This window comes from Notechis scutatus, chromosome Z (assembly GCF_049901735.1).
Source record: "Notechis scutatus isolate UNSWTSFEM ecotype Mainland chromosome Z, rNotScu1.2, whole genome shotgun sequence".
In the NCBI taxonomy this organism is placed as follows: domain Eukaryota; kingdom Metazoa; phylum Chordata; class Lepidosauria; order Squamata; family Elapidae; genus Notechis; species Notechis scutatus.
This window is the reverse complement of record NC_142025.1, coordinates 90,225,947-90,244,637: the sequence shown is the minus strand read 5'-3', so window position 1 is coordinate 90,244,637 and position 18,691 is coordinate 90,225,947. Positions and strand designations below refer to the sequence as shown.

The window sequence follows — 18,691 nt, the reverse complement described above, 5'->3', positions numbered from 1 at the left end:
TATTGAACAGCTTTACATCATCAGCGAAGAGAACGCAGTTGCTCTTAATATATGATTTGAGACATAGTTATTTACCAATCAAACACCATCAATAATATTGTCCAATACAGGTTTCTCCCATAGTGGTTTTGTCTATTTCTCTCATCTTAGTCCTCCCAAAGATAAATCTGGACTAGTTAAAAAGAAAAAAAAATTAAGAGATGAGGAAAGTAGACCTAGATGAAATTAACTATTTTAGATCCTCCTCAGAAAATATTTAGATGAAGCAGCCAATTCTTTTTCTGAGGATTCTACTTGCACATCATTTGATGATCACATGCATTAGATCTATTTTTCTTAAAACTCCTTTTGACATTGTCATCACTATCATATTTCTGACACAAAGCAAAGAGGAAAAATTAAAAGATGTTCTACCTAGCGAAAGACGGTTTCTGAAGTAATTTATTTCAATCATTTGAAGAGGCAGGATAATTAATGTAAACAAATATTTAGGTTTTTAGAAAAGGGAGTAAAAGAAAAGTAATAAATCCAATAAAATTCCATAAAAAAATACTTCAGGATATCATGCTGTGTTTTTAACACTTTGAGACATACGTAATACAAAATAATTTATAAAATAAAATAATTCTATTGAATCAACAATTGTAAACATTGCATAAATGCTTCATATCAGTTTGCCTAACTGAACAACTCTGTAGCATTCTAAAACTTAAGTACTCTTTAATCCAATAAAAATAAATACATTTGTATCATCTGGTCATATTCTGTGTTTTCCATTAAACTATCAGAACTTTAAACAAAATAGAACTCTGCTTACTACCAGACTGGTGGACAAAGGACAGAAAGCAGGAAATAATTTGTATCAAAAATTATCTTGAGTGAGAATAAATTTTATATGCTGCCATATAAAATATGTAAATATAATTAGGACATGGGTGTTATGGGTTCTTAATGTCTAGAATAATTGTTCTGGCAAATTTTCTACTCAAAATTGAACAGCCTACTGCCCACATAAATAGTGTATCATTTAAGACAAAAGGCTTTGATTGTTAAATCTAGATCACATGGTAGTTAGACTTGCACAGATATTGACACCCGAGTTTACACAGCTTTAATCCTTCCATGAGGAACTCACAAGTCCTTAGTTCTGAATTAGAATTGTTTTGATCATTTCATTCATGTTTTAAGGCCACAATTCTGAACCAATTAAATGAAATTCATTAATGAAAAATCTGTGGGGCTACTAAATAACAGAATGATCATCATGTCCTCAAACATCTCAGGACATTTCCACTATGTAACTGACAATTATACTTAGGTTTATCATTTAGCAATTTCAAGTGCATTTAGATAAATACAATTTTAAAGTATTTATAATCATGGAACATTTTGAAGCTCTTAGAAAGTTTGTGCTTTATTCCTTTTATAAACTTTTTTGCTACTGCATATATCCAAATTTGACAGAAATAAGCAGATTTATAGCAGATTAAAAAGAGGAAATACCTCTGCAAAAGTAGATAACAATACTTTTTAAGAAAGCCATGAAATGGTGTTTTCCATATACACCAGGATTTTAAAACAAATTAGAATATTTCACAAACTGCATGTTATACAGTGGGATAAGATGATCCAATACAAAAAATGTAAGTCCAATACAAAAAATGTAAGCAAAAACCTGTGCTAAATCTTTGTACTACCTGAACATATCCTCAAAGTGCAAGAACAATTCTTTTGTTGGAATCATATTTGTGGAGATACCAACGGGCTGTAAGATTTAATATGTCTGCCTACCTCCATAATTATGGCCAGTGTACACCAAATTTCCATGTGGTACTTGTAATCCAGATCAAACACTTAACACCAAGAAAGCTTTGTCTCCAATGCTTAAGCAGTTTGGTGACTTGTAACATGCCAAGCATCACAATTACCGACAGGTATTTCTGATATCATTTATTCAAGCTAGCATTCTATCTGAGACCGAGGCATTCTCCGTAAACTTAAGGAATGTCGGTGTATCTCTTGCATCTGCTGCATCCGGTCCTTCTGCCACATTAGGTTTTGCGGCATTGGATATTTCTGGTTACCATGTAAGGACCGAAAGGGGATTCTCACATGACAGGCTGTAGCACGGCAGCGAGGCTGAGGCATAGGAGGAAGTAACAGCCAACGCTTCTTCTCAGCACAGTAGCGGAAGGCCTCTTTTCTGTACTGTTTATCAGTATCATCACTGTTCTTCCATCCACCTATGATGAAGATATCATCTTTGTAATAGCAAATAGCCGCCCCTTCAATGCTAAGAACCTCTGGTGGTAAGCTTTCCAGAATGTCATCAGATATTGGATTAGAGATTTTTCTCTTGGCCTCTTCATGATCTAGAGGATAGCTCCTAGGACAACACGAAGCGGTGTGGTAAAAGTTGGTGTTCCCCACAACCATTTGGAAGCAGCAATAGTTATCAAGGAGTGGCAGAGACTCACAATCTTGCCACTGTCGTGTGTCTGCATCATAGCGAATAATGACAGACCTTAAGCCATCTTCATTATCTCCGTCATCTGGTGTGCGAGCTGCCATGTAAACAAATCTGTTGTCTATTGTAATCACTTTAACATCCCGAAGTATCTTTGGGGCAGACTCCAAGTTGTGCCACTTATCTTGATCAGGATTGTAGACAGCTACATCTTTAAAACCAGGGATAAAATTCCCATGGCCACCAATGCTGTACAGGTTTCCCTTTACCTCAGTAAGTCCAAAAGAATGCTTTCTGGTTATCAGATTGGAAACCTGCTCCCAAACATTTCTAACTGGGTTATACCTTTCCATGGTCTTGGCAAAGCCAGGCTCCATGGAACCTGCCACATAAAGATAGGATTCGGTTACTACCACAGCATGCCCGTCAAGATGATTGTGTATGTGCGGTAAATTCACCCATCTATCTTCATCAATAAAGTACCCCACACACTCACTCAAGTAATCGCCTCCCTCAGACACACCACCAATGACCATGATAACATCCATGTTTTGGCCAAAGCGAGGCTGAGATGAGATAATGGAATTAACTTGTGTATCCAACTGAAAATTCTCACTCTTGAGAGCATGGCTCTCCACTGCTTCCAACACAAGTTTGAGGCATGCTTCGTTGCTTGACACCAGCTTTTCAGATTTAACATACTGGGTCAAATAGGTTGGCTTAATTTGTGATAGTCGGAGAAGCTTAAAGAGCTCTGCAAAATACTTTTCTCTTTCGTCAGGATTTCTCTGGACCCACTTTAAAAGCATCTCAAAGAGAATCTCTTCTGAATCCACTGTGATTTCTGAATCTGAAAGCCAGTCCCTAATAAGATGAAATGGCAAAGTATAGAATTCGTCATCTTCAATGACTTTGTAGAAGTTCCTCCTGATCATCTCGGCAGCTTCTAAAGCCAGCTGGTTCAAAGAGTACATATGAGCTAAGCTGTGAATGGCTACAGAGTTGGAGAGACTCAGTTTTTTCTTGAGGAATTCCCCACAAACCTCTTTTAGACGTATTAGTAGGAACCTGCAAAACAAAAAGGGAATTTAGAAATGTCACCTGAGAATGATTAGTTTGTTTTTTGTTTTGTTTTTTTGTGATCCAATATATTTGTATTAGCTTATAATCTAAAATAGAAAAATACAAAGCAAGCAATAGGAAACAAAAGGGAGGGAAAAGGAAGAGGGAGGGGGGAAGAAGGCATTGATTACTGACTCCCTCTGTTGCAGTGGAATAAGGCATTAACACTGAACGTCCACTTTATACTTTTCCATAATAGTATAAACTAGCCATTTTTATAACAACTAATCAATCAGTAAAACGCAAGATCAAAGTTTAATTTTTTTCCACCTCAAGCACAAAGTCCAGAAGTAGTTTCCAAGTAGAATCAAAACTCTTTTACATTATTTTGTTTGATCAAAACTGTCAATTTAGACATCTCTGCTCACCTTACAGCCATGCATCCATGGTGGGAATCGAAATAACCTTCCATTTTTGTGCATAATCTTGCTGCTGTCGACATACACAACATCGAAGTTCCAATTTTTTCCCAAGTCTTTTCCCATTAAGCCCCCCCTCCCCAAAAAAAGTTTTGGTTTTATCTTTATATTCACTTTAAGAATTTTCTGTATTAGAATATGAATGCTACTCCAATATTTCTTTGCTTTATCACATGTTCATCATAAATGGTACACAGTCTCTTATTTACATTTCCAACATTCATTTGAAATATCTTTATACATTCTTGATAACTTGTCTGGTGTTAAACACAAACGATACATCATCTTTATTTTAAATTGTAGTTTAATGTGAATTTTAAACCCTTTGTCCACATATTCTTCCATTGTTCAAGCATCACATTATAGCCAATGTTCTTCCCTACTGAATCATACAATGCCTTTACATGTTCACTTTCCAATTTCAATAATGTTTTATAAATCTATGAACATGTTTATCACTACCGTGCAGTAAGATTTCCAATTCATTTTTAACAAATTCAAACCCATAACTCTTTTTGCCTAATTTAAATCTTTCTTTCAGTTGTAAATATGTAAACGAATGGCAGACACAACCTTCTGATTCTAACTCTTCTTTGGATTTGAGGGTGGGGTCACCAAATTTAAAAGATGTTATTTTCCCATAAGGTCACCAGTCTGGCTTCGCCACAATTTCTTTTTTGAAAAAGGCTACTTGGGGGGGATACCCAAAGTGGCATCTTCATAAAAAATGAATGTTTTGTATTTATTTCAAACTCTTACTATGGAACTTCTAACAAAATGATTGTTGAAATCAACATTTACTTTAACTTTGTCATACCATAAATAACCAGGCCATTTGAACTTTTAATTCTAAATCAGTTAGCCTCTTGTTCTGGTTTTGCCAGACCAGACAACAAGCGCTGAAATACAATTTCATATCTGGCAAATCCAATTGCATCTTCAATAGTTTATATTTAATTCTTGGTTTGAGAATTGTTGGCGAGCTAATAACTTGCATTTTTTGCTTTCCACTAAGCTGACATTCAAAAATGGTGTCTTTTTCAAAAGGTGCCAGAGCTGAAGTTCTCTACAACTGTCCAGCAGTCCCCCTTCATGCTATAACTCAAGTAATTCAGAAACTGCACTGAGAAGAAATGTTGCCATAATAATTTTCACCTTGGTAAGGGCCATGTTTAATGCTGCCATTCGGTGTTATTTCTTTACTTTGTTCAATTCTAGTAGCGTCTTGATGTGCCTTATTATAGCAAGCCAGACGCTAGGCTAGTCTTTCTGGAAAAGTAGTCTACTCCAACTAAAGCCATCACTGGTCTACACTGGAACCCAAGATCAATTTTCACAGGTCCAGGGAAGGAGAGAATGACTGACTGACCGACCATCCCTGGTTGCCTTCACGAAGAAGGCCCTCGGGTGAAGATACCTTCTCCCATCAGAACTCGGACAAACATTTCTGTCGGTCGGCGCCTGATTTATCACCTGACACTTCGTTCCTCCTTCCCGCCTCACCTGTCGGCCAACTCCAGAACCTCGTGCACGTTGCCAGGACTGACGCGAATGCTCCCCGTGTACATGAAGCTGATGACCGCCTCGATCGTCTCCGGGTCTGGTCCCGCTCCCGAACTCCATTTCCGTAACTCTACCCGCCCCGAGCGGGACTCCGCAAAGTCGCCCAGGAGGAGAGGAGCGAAGTATTCGGTGGCTGCTGCCAGGACGGAGCGGTGAGCCCGGAACTCTCGCGGCGGGGGTTCGGAGCCGCGGAAGGCCCCGCCCCTCCCTCTCCTCCTCCTCCTCCTCATTGCTGCCGCCACTGAAGGCTAACGTGACGTCACAGAAGAGGCCTAACCGCCGCTGTTCGTTCTGGCGGCAGGCGAGGTCGGAGCAGTGAGCCACACACGAAAACACCTCCGAGTCCGGCTCTGACTCTGGCCCCGCCTCCCCCTCCAGGCCCGGGAGGTCGACATCTGCGTCGCCGTAGCCTCCTGCGTCCAAATCGCCACCACCTCCAGCTGCCGCCATCTTGGCTTCTCAATCGTTTCGAACACTTTTCCCGTAGCTAAATCTAATTACGTCACTTACAGGATCATAGAGATATGAATTTATTATACTTCCGGAAATAAAAAAAAGTAGCCGCTTGCGACGATAGATAAAAGAATGATAGAGATAAAAAAAATTTATTTTATTTTATTTTAATTTATTTGATTTGCCAATTGTTTACAAGATAATAAGTATAAGCGTATACATAGTTGTGAATACATGAAATGGGTACATATAAGAAAAATAAAAGAATAAGAGAAACAATAGGACAGGGACGGTAGGCACGTTGGTGCGCTTATTCGCACAAGTTAATCTTGTTTGAAAAAACTGCTTTCTCTTTATTTAGGGTCACTTCACCTATTATTTCTTGAATTAATATTTGCAGGTTTATTTTTATTTAGCCGTAATAGAAAGAGGGAGTTAGCAACCTCTGACAAATCAATCTTTGCAGAAAACCATAGACTAAAAATCACATGGTCTTCCTGAAAACCAAGTCAACTTTAAAGCCAGTAAAAATATTTTAAAAGAGAATGGGTATAATTTTATTAACTAATTAAAATCAGACTAAATTTCAATTTAAGTTTAATATAATTATAGAGATTCTAATGCTGCCACCATTTCTTGGAATTCAATCCTGGTGTGCCACTTAGGTGAAACCAGTAAACAGTTTATCCTTCCCATTTATAGAATGTAGCTAGTTATTAAGGCTAGATTTTCTGTGTAAACCAAACCAAACAAACCATATTATTCCAAACAACATAAATAATATAGTTACTATTATAGTTTGCCCATTGTCCTATCTTATCCACCATAATTAAACTCGCAAATCAAATCACATAAGAAATTCCAAGATCAAAAGGTCAAGCTATTTCCCCATGTTGTACCTTGGCGACATTATTATTGAATGGCAGATATTTTGCTCATGGAGATATATAAAGTTGATGTTTTTCAAATCCTATTCTAAATATTCTCGGGAATTTATTCCCCATCCCAGTGCCAAAGCTGTTGTACCATAAGAAGGCATTTTGATTTGTTTATTTACTTCGGTCCTTTTTTGATCGGAACCATTAACTGGAAGGGGCCATTTTAGATCAGGAGTGCAGGAATATTAATTAAAGAATCCTGAATTAAAGGATTAATTCATTTTCTATCTTGCTGCAATCACAAATAACAACATGAACAAAGACATAGAGAAATAAAATGTTTATTGAATTAGTATTTAGTGTTACACAATTGTAATACAACAAAGAATTGCATTTAAAAAAATAAAGTTTAGGTTTCAGCATAGCATCTAGAGAATTCTATTGAACGGGTGTGAAGTTTACATTGCACTCTGAGAGCTGACCTATTTATTAAGAAACAGACCCAAGGCAAATTGGGATCACAACAGAAAAATGAGACAAAGTTATTTTATGGTTCCCTAGTGTTCACTGGAGAAAGAATTTCATATTTTATAAAGTTTTATATTTTTTACCATTCTAATCAGATTCAGAGGAAGCAAGAAGCTGGCAACTGAAACCTGCAACTAATGAGATAGCTTGGCTACCTGACATGCCAATCTAATAGTAACTTAAGAGTTGCACAAGTCTTAGCTTGGCATATCAACTGAGCATCCATTTGTATTACGGTATTAACGTATTTACAACCTTTGTAAATGTATCACCCTTTGCTAGAATTACAAAGCTATTGATGGGAGAGAAAGCTAGTCTTAAAATTTGCTGTTTCCATATTTTTCCAAAACACTCTACAGAACAGCCAATACTACCAGTTTCTTTCAAATGGGGAAAACTACACCTCTAAACAATTCTCCTATTCTTCCAATATCAAATGTCGTTTGTGCAATGTGAGTTCAAGATGAAAGGCGCTTATAACAATGTCACTGTTTGGGGAAACTATTGTAAATTACTTGTCACTTGATTAAATGGTGACTAACTTAAAATATTTTGGATACCATGTTTTTTGTTGTAGAGGTTATGAAAACAACCAATATATCATCTGTGACAAAACTGTACAGAATATAGGTAGTCCTTGATATACAATCACAATTGGGACCAGACTTTCCATTATTAAGCAAAACGGTTAAGTGAGTTGGATTCAATTTTATGACCTCCTTTGCTACAGTTCTTAAGTGAATCATTGCAGTTAAATGAATCATGCAGTTAAGAAAATCTGACGTCCCCTATTTGCTTATAGGAAGCTGGCCGGGAAGAATATAAATGGCAATTACATGACCCTGGAAACCTCCATGCCAATTACTAAACACCTGAATATTCATCAAGTAACATGGGGATGCCATGAGTGTTCTAAGTGTGCATAACTAGGTGTAAGTCATGTTTTTTCCAATGCTGTTATAACGTTGAACGGTTGGTAGCCAAATAGTTGTAAGTAGAAGACTACCTGTACCTTAATAACATTGTACTGATATATCTAATTACCTTTGTTGTTAAAGGTGCTTTGAACACAAAGCAGGAGATCAAACACTGTATATGAAGAATATGTGCCAATGAATATCATCTTCATATCGTATTATGCAGTAATATCTGTTTATTATAAAAAGATATATTATACTCCAGTAGGATCATAAAATAAAGGCATGCTGTGGAACCATATATTCTGTCAGTAGAAAATTAATAACTTATAAAAGATTATTGTCTCCTAAATTCCTACGTAGCTTTGAACTCTCTGTGTCTCTTAACATTTCCACTGCAATTTCTTTTGGTTGCAGGAAATAACAAAATGTATTTCTAATTATTTTCACTCAGGCAGAAGTCCCTTATTCAGTTAAATGAATAACTGAAACTCTCAAATATGCCAAGGAACAATCTAGATCTGTTAATAATTCCAAATGAAAATATTTTTATAATCTGTTGGAGGATTTCCCTTTGCCACAAGAAAGTTTTGTCAAGGTTGTCATGGCTAAGTAAAGATAAGTTATTTTTACACAGAGGCCACTGTTGTGTATTCAGACCAGGGAAGCAAGTTAATAGCATAATATCCAAACACTACATTAAGAAACTTTGACATTTCACCCTGCATATTATACGATGTGATTGCTTGCTGTAGTGCTCTTAACTTGACATGCAAACTGAAATCCCGAGAATGGCATGTGAATAGCTGTGACTTCATTCACAAGCAACATACAAAGTGACTTATGATTTTAAAATACAAAGTTTACCCAAACGAAATAAGTATTTTAAACAAGCATTTTAATTAGTATAATCAATATATTAACTTATTTGTGGTGATTTGGCAAAGATTTGCAATGAATGCCAATTATACGTACTACAAAGTTTTCAAATTGTTTAATAGGGACATACTGTAAACTTAATCCATTTTAATTATGTTTAAAAGAAATACTGAGATATCTAAGAAAAATATCAGACTGAAAAGCTGTAATCCCAAATTTAAAAATTTACAATTTTCCACACAAATGTGTCCAGGCTTGGAGCTAGATAATGTTCTTAAGAAGGATACTTCTTAATTAATACTTCAGATAATAGTTTTGAGAAGGGTTTAGACCCCTGCACCTTTGGAATGTCAAAAGATTTCCAGAAGATAAATTGCTTTCTGAAGCAGCTATTCCACCATAAAAAGGGGCTAGTAACAATAAAATATCTTTCAGGCAGGCAAGCAACATAACGACAGTTAATATTTGTGACTCTGTGGAACAAGGGCATGTTAGTTTGATATCAGGATAATTACTGCAGCCCACAGGTTTACCATGCCCTCACCTACTTATAGCTAAATAATAAACAGTAGGATTAGGATGGCAAAGATAAATTAGGAAAACCTACACATCCATGCAATTGCAACACTTACCCCAGTATCTCAGACATGAATTAGGTTTCCTGCTAAACTGGAAAACAGCATTAGTCAGTCTTTCAATTTTTAAATAAAGTGCTTCTAAAATGTAAGACATAGTAAGTTACCAATCAAATACCATCAATAATAGTATTGCCCAATACAGAACTTTCCCATACTGATTTCATCTTCATGTTTCATTTTTGTGCTCCTAGCCATAAATCCAACTTGTTAAAAGGGAAGAAAAAGCAAGAGAGATGAGAATAGCAGACCTAGATGAAGTGTTTGATCATCTTTTTTAGAAAGTATGTATAGATGAAGAAGAGGCAAATTCTACATTTGAGGATTCTGCTTATAGACCATTTGGGGACCTCATGCATCAGGTCTTGATTTTTCCTGAAACTACCTTAGATATTGCCATCACTATATTTTTACCACATTTATGACATAAAGCCATAGGGGGAGATGGAGAGTTGCTCTACTTAAGCAAGGATGATTTGATGAGTTAACATGTTTAACACTTTGGGACATGGATCTGTAATGGAAAAGAATTTATAAAGTTAAATACCCTCTTAGATCAATAAGCTGACGTCAAATGCTGGATAAATGCTTTACATAAATTTGCCTGCCTGAACATCTCTGCAGCATTACAAAACTTCAGTATTCCTTGAATAAAATATATTTCTTTCACCTGAATATATTCTGTATCTTTCATAAAATTACCAGAACCCACAAAATAGGATTGTGCATGCTACTAGGATAGATGGTAGAGAGAAAACAGCAAATAATTTACAGTATTTGAATCATTTGAATTATTTGAGTGAGAATAAATTTTATATGCAGCCGAAAGACAAGACTTGGAGGATATGGAATCTCAAGTCAAGGATATTCAGGCAAATTTTCCAATTGAACAGCCTTGCACTTTGTACTGTCCACACACAAATGGTGCCACATTAAGACAAATGGATTTGATTGTCAAAGATAAATCAGACGGTACTGAGACTTACTTACCAACACCCAAGTTTATACAACTTTAGCCTTGTATAATGAATTTCCAATTGCTTAAATTATAGATTATGATTTTTTTTGGTCTTTTCGTTTTTTAAGGCCACAATTCTTAACGGGAAAAAAATAATGGAAAACAAGCGAGGCTACTGAAAGGCAGAACAGTAATTGCTAAAAATTATAGTGAAGCTGAGGAATGCAGACATATTTTATTACATAATTGTGAATGGTCCAAATAGCAAAACTTATAACTAATACTATTTAGCAATTTCAAGCATTTGGATAAATAAAACTATAAAATATTAGCATGGAACATTTTGAAGTTCTTAGAAATTCTGTGCTTTATTCCTCTTAGAAGAGCTTTATTTTTTAGTTATTTTACATCTCCAAATTTGAGAGAAATTCATAACAGAAGAGAAATACCTCTGTAAAAGAAGACTTAAGAAAACCTTGGAATGGTCCATTACATATATATCATCATTTTAGAACAAACTGAAATACTTTACATGACCTGTATAATGTTTAAAATGAAAGATGACCCAAACACAAAAAAACAAGCCTAATACAAAAAGATGTAAAGGGGGGGAAAAAGGCTGCGCTATACCTGAACACATTCAAAAAGGGCAAGAACAATTCTTTTGTTGGATTCTAAATCTGGATCACATCTATGGAGAAACCAATAGATTCTTAAGAGTTTTCTACATCTGACTTCCGGTTTGAAAGGCTTCGGCGGCGGCAGGAATCCGCGATCGTGCGCGGTCCCTGCTGTGCTCGCCGCTGGCGTGCCCCCGATCCAGCAGGATTTGGGGGTTAATAGTCACCCTGTAGAGGTGACTGAAGATAGAGGAGGTCCAGCAGGGGTTCGGGGGCTGGCTGAACTCCTTTTTCCAAAAGCGGTGGAGCGGCGGTCAGCAACAGCCGCCACAAAGAAACTTTCACCCGGACAAGACTGTGCAGGAGGAAGCAGGAGAAAGTGAAAGTTTTTGGCTGAACCGGAATAATAAGTAACACCTAAATACCCTGGAAATTCAACTCTTTTAAGATACATTGTTCCCTAAGAAGATTGCAAAAAAGCGGCGGAAGAAAGTTTAAAGGGAAAGGTGTTTTTTTTTCACTCTCCTTCCCTATGGAAATAGCAGAAGGAAATCGGAAAAACCCGTCTTGGCAACAGAAGGTAATTAAATTTGAAAAATAAAACCAAGGGGGTATTAAAGATTTCTGAACACTGGAATCAAACATTTAAAAATTCTTTTTTTGCTATAAGTGGGAAGGGAGAGATAAAGAACTTATATTAAGACTTTGCTGGAGGAGATTGCTTGGAGCTTATAAGACTAGAGATAAACTGTGATAAGACTTCAAAAAATACATTTTGGAACTTTGCAATTGATTCTATCCCAAGAAGAGAAAGTACAAAAAGAAGAAAGTGCTAAACGAAACAGTTTGTGTTGATTAGGGTTGCTTGGTGACTTTGGGACTTTTGGAATCTATTTTTTGAAAGACTAATAACTTTTGAGTTGTTTAAAAAACTTTATAATGGCATTATTTGTTGAAGAATTGAAAATGGAATTTCAAAAGTTAAGAGAAGAGGAACAAGAAGGGAAGGGCTCTTCTGGATCTGTTTTCCACTTTTTGGAAATGGCAATTTCTAGTTACCAGGAATTACAACAACAAGAAAGCTGGGATGAAGAAGAAGCCATCTTTAATGAACAAATAACTTTAGTTGAGGAAGAAAAGGGAAAGAAGGGAAAGAGAATGGAGAATTCAAGACTTAAAAAAACAACCAAAAAAGGGAAAATAAGGTGAAAAATTGATACCATGTCAGAAAGCAACAGGAAAGAGGAATACAACAGAGAGGGGAGATTAAGAGGGTGGAGACTAAGAAATGGGGGGGTAAAAAGGCTAGATTGGACAAGAAAGGAAAGGAAAGAGAAGTCACAAAGGCTTGAAACAAGATGTAAAAAAACAAATCTTTTTCAGAGACAAAGGGTAAAATATAAATTAAAGAGATTCTGCAAGAGCACATAAGATTGTATTGTAGTATTGCATTTAAAATAGAATTAGAAAATTGGAACATTATATGATTTAATAAAATATTAAAGGGAATATGTAAAATGTTTAAGATTTAATGATAGAGTTTAATTTGCTTTGAATTATTGTTTCAACTATATTATAAACGTATTATTTTCTTATTTTAAAATGTATGTAGAATGTACTAAGCAGAATCAGAATGGAAATTATACATTATTTTAAGTGTTAAATCTAGGGGAAAGATAGAATAGTTTGTGTTTATAGAAGAGAGTGGAGACCAAGAGGGTGGAGATTAAGAGATGGGGGAGTAAAAAGACTAGGATAACAAAAGAGATTCTGCAAAAGTACATAAGATTGTATTTTTGTATCTTTAATTGAAATAATGTCAGAAAATTGGATCTTTATATGATTTAACAAAATACTAAAATGCATAAATGATAACGTTTAATATACTATGGATTATTGTTTTAACTATATTATAAATTTATTTTTTATCTTAAAATGTAGTAGGTAGTTTTAGAATGTGCTAAGCAGAATCAGAATGAGAATTATATATTATTTTAAGTGTTAAATTTAGGGGGGAAATATAAAAGCGTCATACTTCAATTAGTGATTACAGGAGAAATATTGTGTTAATAAGAAAAGAAAAATAGATGATTACAGAACGGACAAAAGATATTAGTATAATGATTTAAATTGAGATGAAATAAATAAAATAGAATTAAGAGAGTGAAAAGAGGGGAGAAGCCATACAGAAAATATAGAATGGTAAATAAGATATGAAATGGTATATAAAGTGAGCATGAATTTGATTTATGTCTGTACCAAAAGATGTAACCCGAGACTAGGCTGCTTTCCAAAAAGAAGTTTTATGTTTTTATGTTTTGTGTTTTGTTTGTGTATGTTTGTTTATTGAAAATTAATAAAATTCTTTAAAAAAAAAAGTTTTCTACATCTGCCTACCTTCATATTTATGGCCAGTATACACCAATTTTCCATGTGATGCTTGTAATCCAGATCAAACACTTAACACCAAGAAAGCTTTGTCTCCAATGCTTAAGTAGTTTGGTGACTATTAGTCCATTGCAGACATGACAATTACCGACAGGTATTTCTGATATCATTTTTCAAGCTAGCATTCTATCTGAGACCGAGGCATTCTCCGTAAACTTAAGGAATGTCGGTGTATCTCTTGCATCTGCCGGATCCGGTCCCTCTGCCACATTAGGTTTTGCGGCATTGGATATTTCTGGTTACCATGTAAGGACCGAAAGGGGATTCTCACATGACTGGCTGTAGCACGGCAGCGAGGCTGAGGCATAGGAGGAAGTAACAGCCAACGCTTCTTCTCAGCACAGTAGCGGTAAGCCTCTTTTCTGTACTGTTTATCAGTATCATCACTGTTCTTCCATCCACCTATGATGAAGATATCATCTTTGTAATAGCAAATAGCCGTCCCTTCAATACCAAGAACCTCTGGTGGTAAGCTTTCCAGAATGTCATCAGATATTTGATTAGAGATTGTTCTTTTGGCCTCTTCATGGTCTAGAGGATAGCTCCTAGGACAACACGAAGCGGTGTGGTAAAAGTTGGTGTTCCCCACAACCATTTGGAAGCAGCAATAGTTATCAAGGAGTGGCAGAGACTCACAATCTTGCCACTGTCGTGGTGTCTGCATCATAGCGAATAATGACAGACCTTAAGCCATCTTCATTATCTCCGTCAACTGGTGTGCGAGCTGCCATGTAAACAAATCTGTTGTCTATTGTGATCACTTTAACATCCCGGAGTATCTTTGGGGCAGACTCCAAGTTGTGCCACTTATCTTGATCAGGATTGTAGACAGCTACATCTTTAAAACCAGGGATAAAATTCCCATGGCCACCAATGCTGTACAGGTTTCCCTTTACCTCAGTAAGTCCAAAAGAATGCTTTCTGGTTATCAGATTGGAAACCTGCTCCCAAACATTTCTAACTGAGTTATACCTTTCCATGGTCTTGGCAAAGCCAGGCTCCATGGAACCTGCCACATAAAGATAGGATTTGGTTACTACCACAGCATGCCCATCAAGATGATTGTGTATGTGCGGTAAATTCACCCATCTATCTTCATCAATAAAGTACCCCACACACTCACTCAAGTAATCACTTCCCTCAGACACACCACCAATGACCATGATAACATCCATGTTTTGGCCAAAGCGAGGCTGAGATGAGATGGAGGAATTAACTTGTGTATCCAACTGAAAATTCTCACCCTTGAGAGCATGGTTTTCCACTGCTTCCAACACAAGTTTGAGGCATGCTTCGTTGCTTGACACCAGCTTTTCAGTTTTAACATACTGAGTCAAATAGGTTGGCTTAATTTGTGATAGTCGGAGAAGCTTAAAGAGCTCTGCAAAATACTTTTCTCTTTCGTCAGGATTTCTCTGGACCCACTTTAAAAGCATCTCAAAGAGAATCTCTTCTGAATCCAATGTGATTTCTGAATCTGAAAGCCAGTCCCTAATAAGATGAAATGGCAAAGTATAGAATTCGTCATCTTCAATGACTTTGTAGAAGTTCCTCCTGATCATCTTGGCAGCTTTTAAAGCCACCTGGTTCAAAGAGTACATATGAGCTAAGCTGTGAATGGCTACAGAGTTGGAGAGACTCAGTATTTTCTTGAGGAATTCCCCACAAAACTCTTTTAGAAGTATTAGTAGGAACCTGCAAAACAAAAAGGGAATTTAGAAACACCACTGGAGAATTATTGACTAGTTAATAACTTGCATTTTTTGCTTTCCACTAAGCTGACATTCAAAAATGGTCTTTTTCAAAAGGTGCCAGAGCTGAAGTTCTCTACAACTGTCCAGCAGTCCCCCTTCATGCTATAACTCAAGTAATTCAGAAACTGCACTGAGAAGAAATGTTGCCATAATAATTTTCACCTTGGTAAGGGCCATGTTTAATGCTGCCATTCGGTGTTATTTCTTTACTTTGTTCAATTCTAGTAGCGTCTTGATGTGCCTTATTATAGCAAGCCAGACGCTAGGCTAGTCTTTCTGGAAAAGTAGTCTACTCCAACTAAAGCCATCACTGGTCTACACTGGAACCCAAGATCAATTTTCACAGGTCCAGGGAAGGAGAGAATGACTGACTGACCATCCCTGGTTGCCTTCACGAAGAAGGCCCTCGGGTGAAGATACCTTCTCCCATCAGAACTCGGACAAACATTTCTGTCGGTCGGCGCCTGATTTATCACCTGACACTTCGTTCCTCCTTCCCGCCTCACCTGTCGGCCAACTCCAGAAACTCGTGCACGTTGCCAGGACTGACGCGAATGCTCCCCGTGTACATGAAACTGATGACCGCCTCGATCGTCTCCGGGTCTGGTCCCGCTCCCGAACTCCATTTCCGTAACTCTACCCGCCCCGAGCGGGACTCCGCAAAGTCGCCCAGGAGGAGAGGAGCGAAATATTCGGTGGCTGCTGCCAGGACGGAGCGGTGAGCCCGGAACTCGCGGCGGGGGTTCGGAGCCGCGGAAGGCCCCGCCCCTCCCCTCTCCTCCTCCTCCTCCTCATTGCTGCCGCCACTGAAGGCTAACGTGACGTCACAGAAGAGGCCTAACCGCCGCTGTTCGTTCTGGCGGCAGGCGAGGTCAGGCAGTGAGCCACACACGAAAACACCTCCGAGTCAGGCTCTGACTCTGGCCCCGCCTCCCCCTCCAGGCCCGGGAGGTCGACATCTGCGTCGCCGTAGCCTCCTGCGTCCAAATCGCCGCCATCTCCAGCTGCCGCCATCTTGACTTCTCAATCGTTTCGAACACTTTTCCCGTAGCTAAATCTAATTACGTCACTTACAGGATCATAGATATATGAATATATTATACTTCCGGAAATAAAAAAATAGCCGATTGCGACGATAGATAAAAGAATGATAGAGATAAAATTCACACAAGTTATCTTGCTTGCAAAAACTGGTTCCTGTTTAATGAAGAGAATTTCAGCAATTATTTCTTGAATTAATATCGTCAGGATAACTATAGATTCCTATGTAGCGTAAATTGCTCGTTTTGTATCAAAGAGGGAATTAGCATATTCAGGAAACTCCCTCCTTGCAGAAACGCACAAACTAAAAATACAAACGTTTCTTCTTAAAAGTTAACCCTCTTACGTGACAAAAACTTGTTTATTGCCTCTCAGCACCTTCTGCAAATCGCTTCATTAAATTTATGTCATTAACTAGACTCGTCAAATTTTGCATTTTTGATCTGTGGGAAGCCTCCCTCCTGGAAGAATGAAATATTTTGAGGAATATTAAAAGGCAGAATATTATGTTTTTTTTAAGGCAGAAAGTAGACTTAGTCTTTCTTAATGCCTTCCCTAGCAGATATTTCGTGTTAAGAAAGATTGGGGCAGCCTATCTACAAAGACTTTCAGCTCCAGCGTGATGGGATTAAGAACCGTACAGGATAAAACCACTACTATTTAGAGAAGACACAGAGCTGCACAATCTCCTAATCCTAAAGGCATTTCAGACATTGCACAACCCCCTAGCAGCATCCCTGAAACTTATAAAAATCCATGAAGTCATCAAACTAATTGGTCAGCTGCACCAGAACCATAAATGCTGATGGTTCTGTTCATCATTAAACATTTGTCCAATCATTTCCAGTGTCTTTCTCCCAGTTTGGGACTGAACTAAATGGATATTTCTTACAACAGACCTAATCACTGATCATCTAGTTAGTGGGAATGCAAACCATGATTTATGCAAAGTGTGTGAAGCTGTGCAATCTACAGCTCTCAAAAGAATATCAAAGTGTAGTTTAAGCTCAGAAAAATTATAAGAAAATGGAGGTAAAATATAATTGAAACTAAACATAATAGTAAAGGAAATTAAATCAAGAATAATATTTTAATCCTTCCACTTGTTTCTTGAATCCAACCTTGGTATGTGCAGTCAGTAAAAAGTGATTCCTTCTGATTTGTTGTTTGTCAGAAACCATGGTAAACTAATTAATGATTAGTATAAAACAGCATGGTTTGGTGACCTATTATTTATTGAATAATCACATAATAAAATACAATAATAGAATATCTAGAATTCTAGAAAATAACGAATATATTAAGATATATTTCTTTTTTTGATATCATATTCATAAAATGTTTTTAGGATAGATTTGTTAGGACTATATGAATTGTTATAAAATAAACTAAGTAAATTATAGTTATCTCGCAAAGTATGAATGAATAAAATTATAGTCAAATGATTGTTTAATAGTGATACTAGGGTACTTAATCTTTGATAATATGAGTTATCATGCAATGTAACTGTAATTGAGACTACGAAATGGATGCACAAAAAATTGGTAAACCAACCGACACACTGCTTGTATATTTATGAAAGAAAGCTGGATGTTTTTATGTTGAGTTTGTTTTTGTTTGTCTTTAAAAACCAATAAAATTGTTTTCAAAAAAAAAATCAGTCATCTTTATTTCTGCCTAGAACTGAGCTGCGAAAGAAACTGTGGCAGCCCTTTTACAGTCGGGCTGCTTGCGGCTGTGGCCAAGTGACAGCTTGTCAAATTTCCCGCCACCGCGGACCAACCAATCAAGGTGAGTATGCTAATACATAACACCCCTCCCCACCTGGTCTGGTCTAACCAATCCTGTCTTCGCCTACCGTACGTAATCACGTAGATAGGTGAGGCTTTTATGGTTGCAACTGGACTTGTGCAGCTCAGTTGCGGTTTGGTCTCTGGACTGTTCGGATGGATCTGTTGTTCCTCCCATCCTTCTTCTTGGAAGCTCCTGGAAGGTTGAGTTGGCTAGGC

At 37.1% G+C, this 18,691-nt stretch overlaps 2 protein-coding genes, 1 long non-coding RNA gene and 1 pseudogene across 4 annotated transcripts in view; 1 reads left to right on the top strand and 3 right to left on the bottom strand.

Annotated features, from left to right (window-relative positions):
* Positions 1–1,387: 1,387 nt before the first annotated feature.
* LOC148128986 (kelch-like protein 11) lies at positions 1,388–6,056 on the bottom strand. The gene is given in 3 exon segments (XM_087947747.1): positions 1,388–3,535; positions 5,512–5,780; positions 5,782–6,056. Coding segments are annotated over 3 exon segments (2,085 nt in total). The 5' UTR covers positions 6,022–6,056; the 3' UTR covers positions 1,388–1,959.
* Positions 5,602–8,326, top strand: LOC148128985 (uncharacterized). The gene is made up of 2 exons (XR_015746038.1): positions 5,602–5,723; positions 8,233–8,326. It is a non-coding gene; the product is annotated as an uncharacterized LOC148128985 (long non-coding RNA).
* The window catches only part of LOC148128983 (kelch-like protein 11), a 48,151-nt gene continuing 36,687 nt past the window's right edge, over positions 7,228–18,691 (bottom strand). Inside the window, exon 3 of the transcript XR_015746035.1 lies at positions 7,228–11,449. The gene's annotated coding sequence lies outside the window, so the exon portion shown is untranslated. The remainder of the gene's footprint in view (positions 11,450–18,691) is intronic.
* Positions 11,039–16,713, bottom strand: LOC148128984 (kelch-like protein 11; annotated as a pseudogene). The gene is made up of 2 exons (XR_015746036.1): positions 16,148–16,713; positions 11,039–15,582 (listed from the first exon to the last, which is right to left on the bottom strand). The product of XR_015746036.1 is annotated as a kelch-like protein 11 (transcript).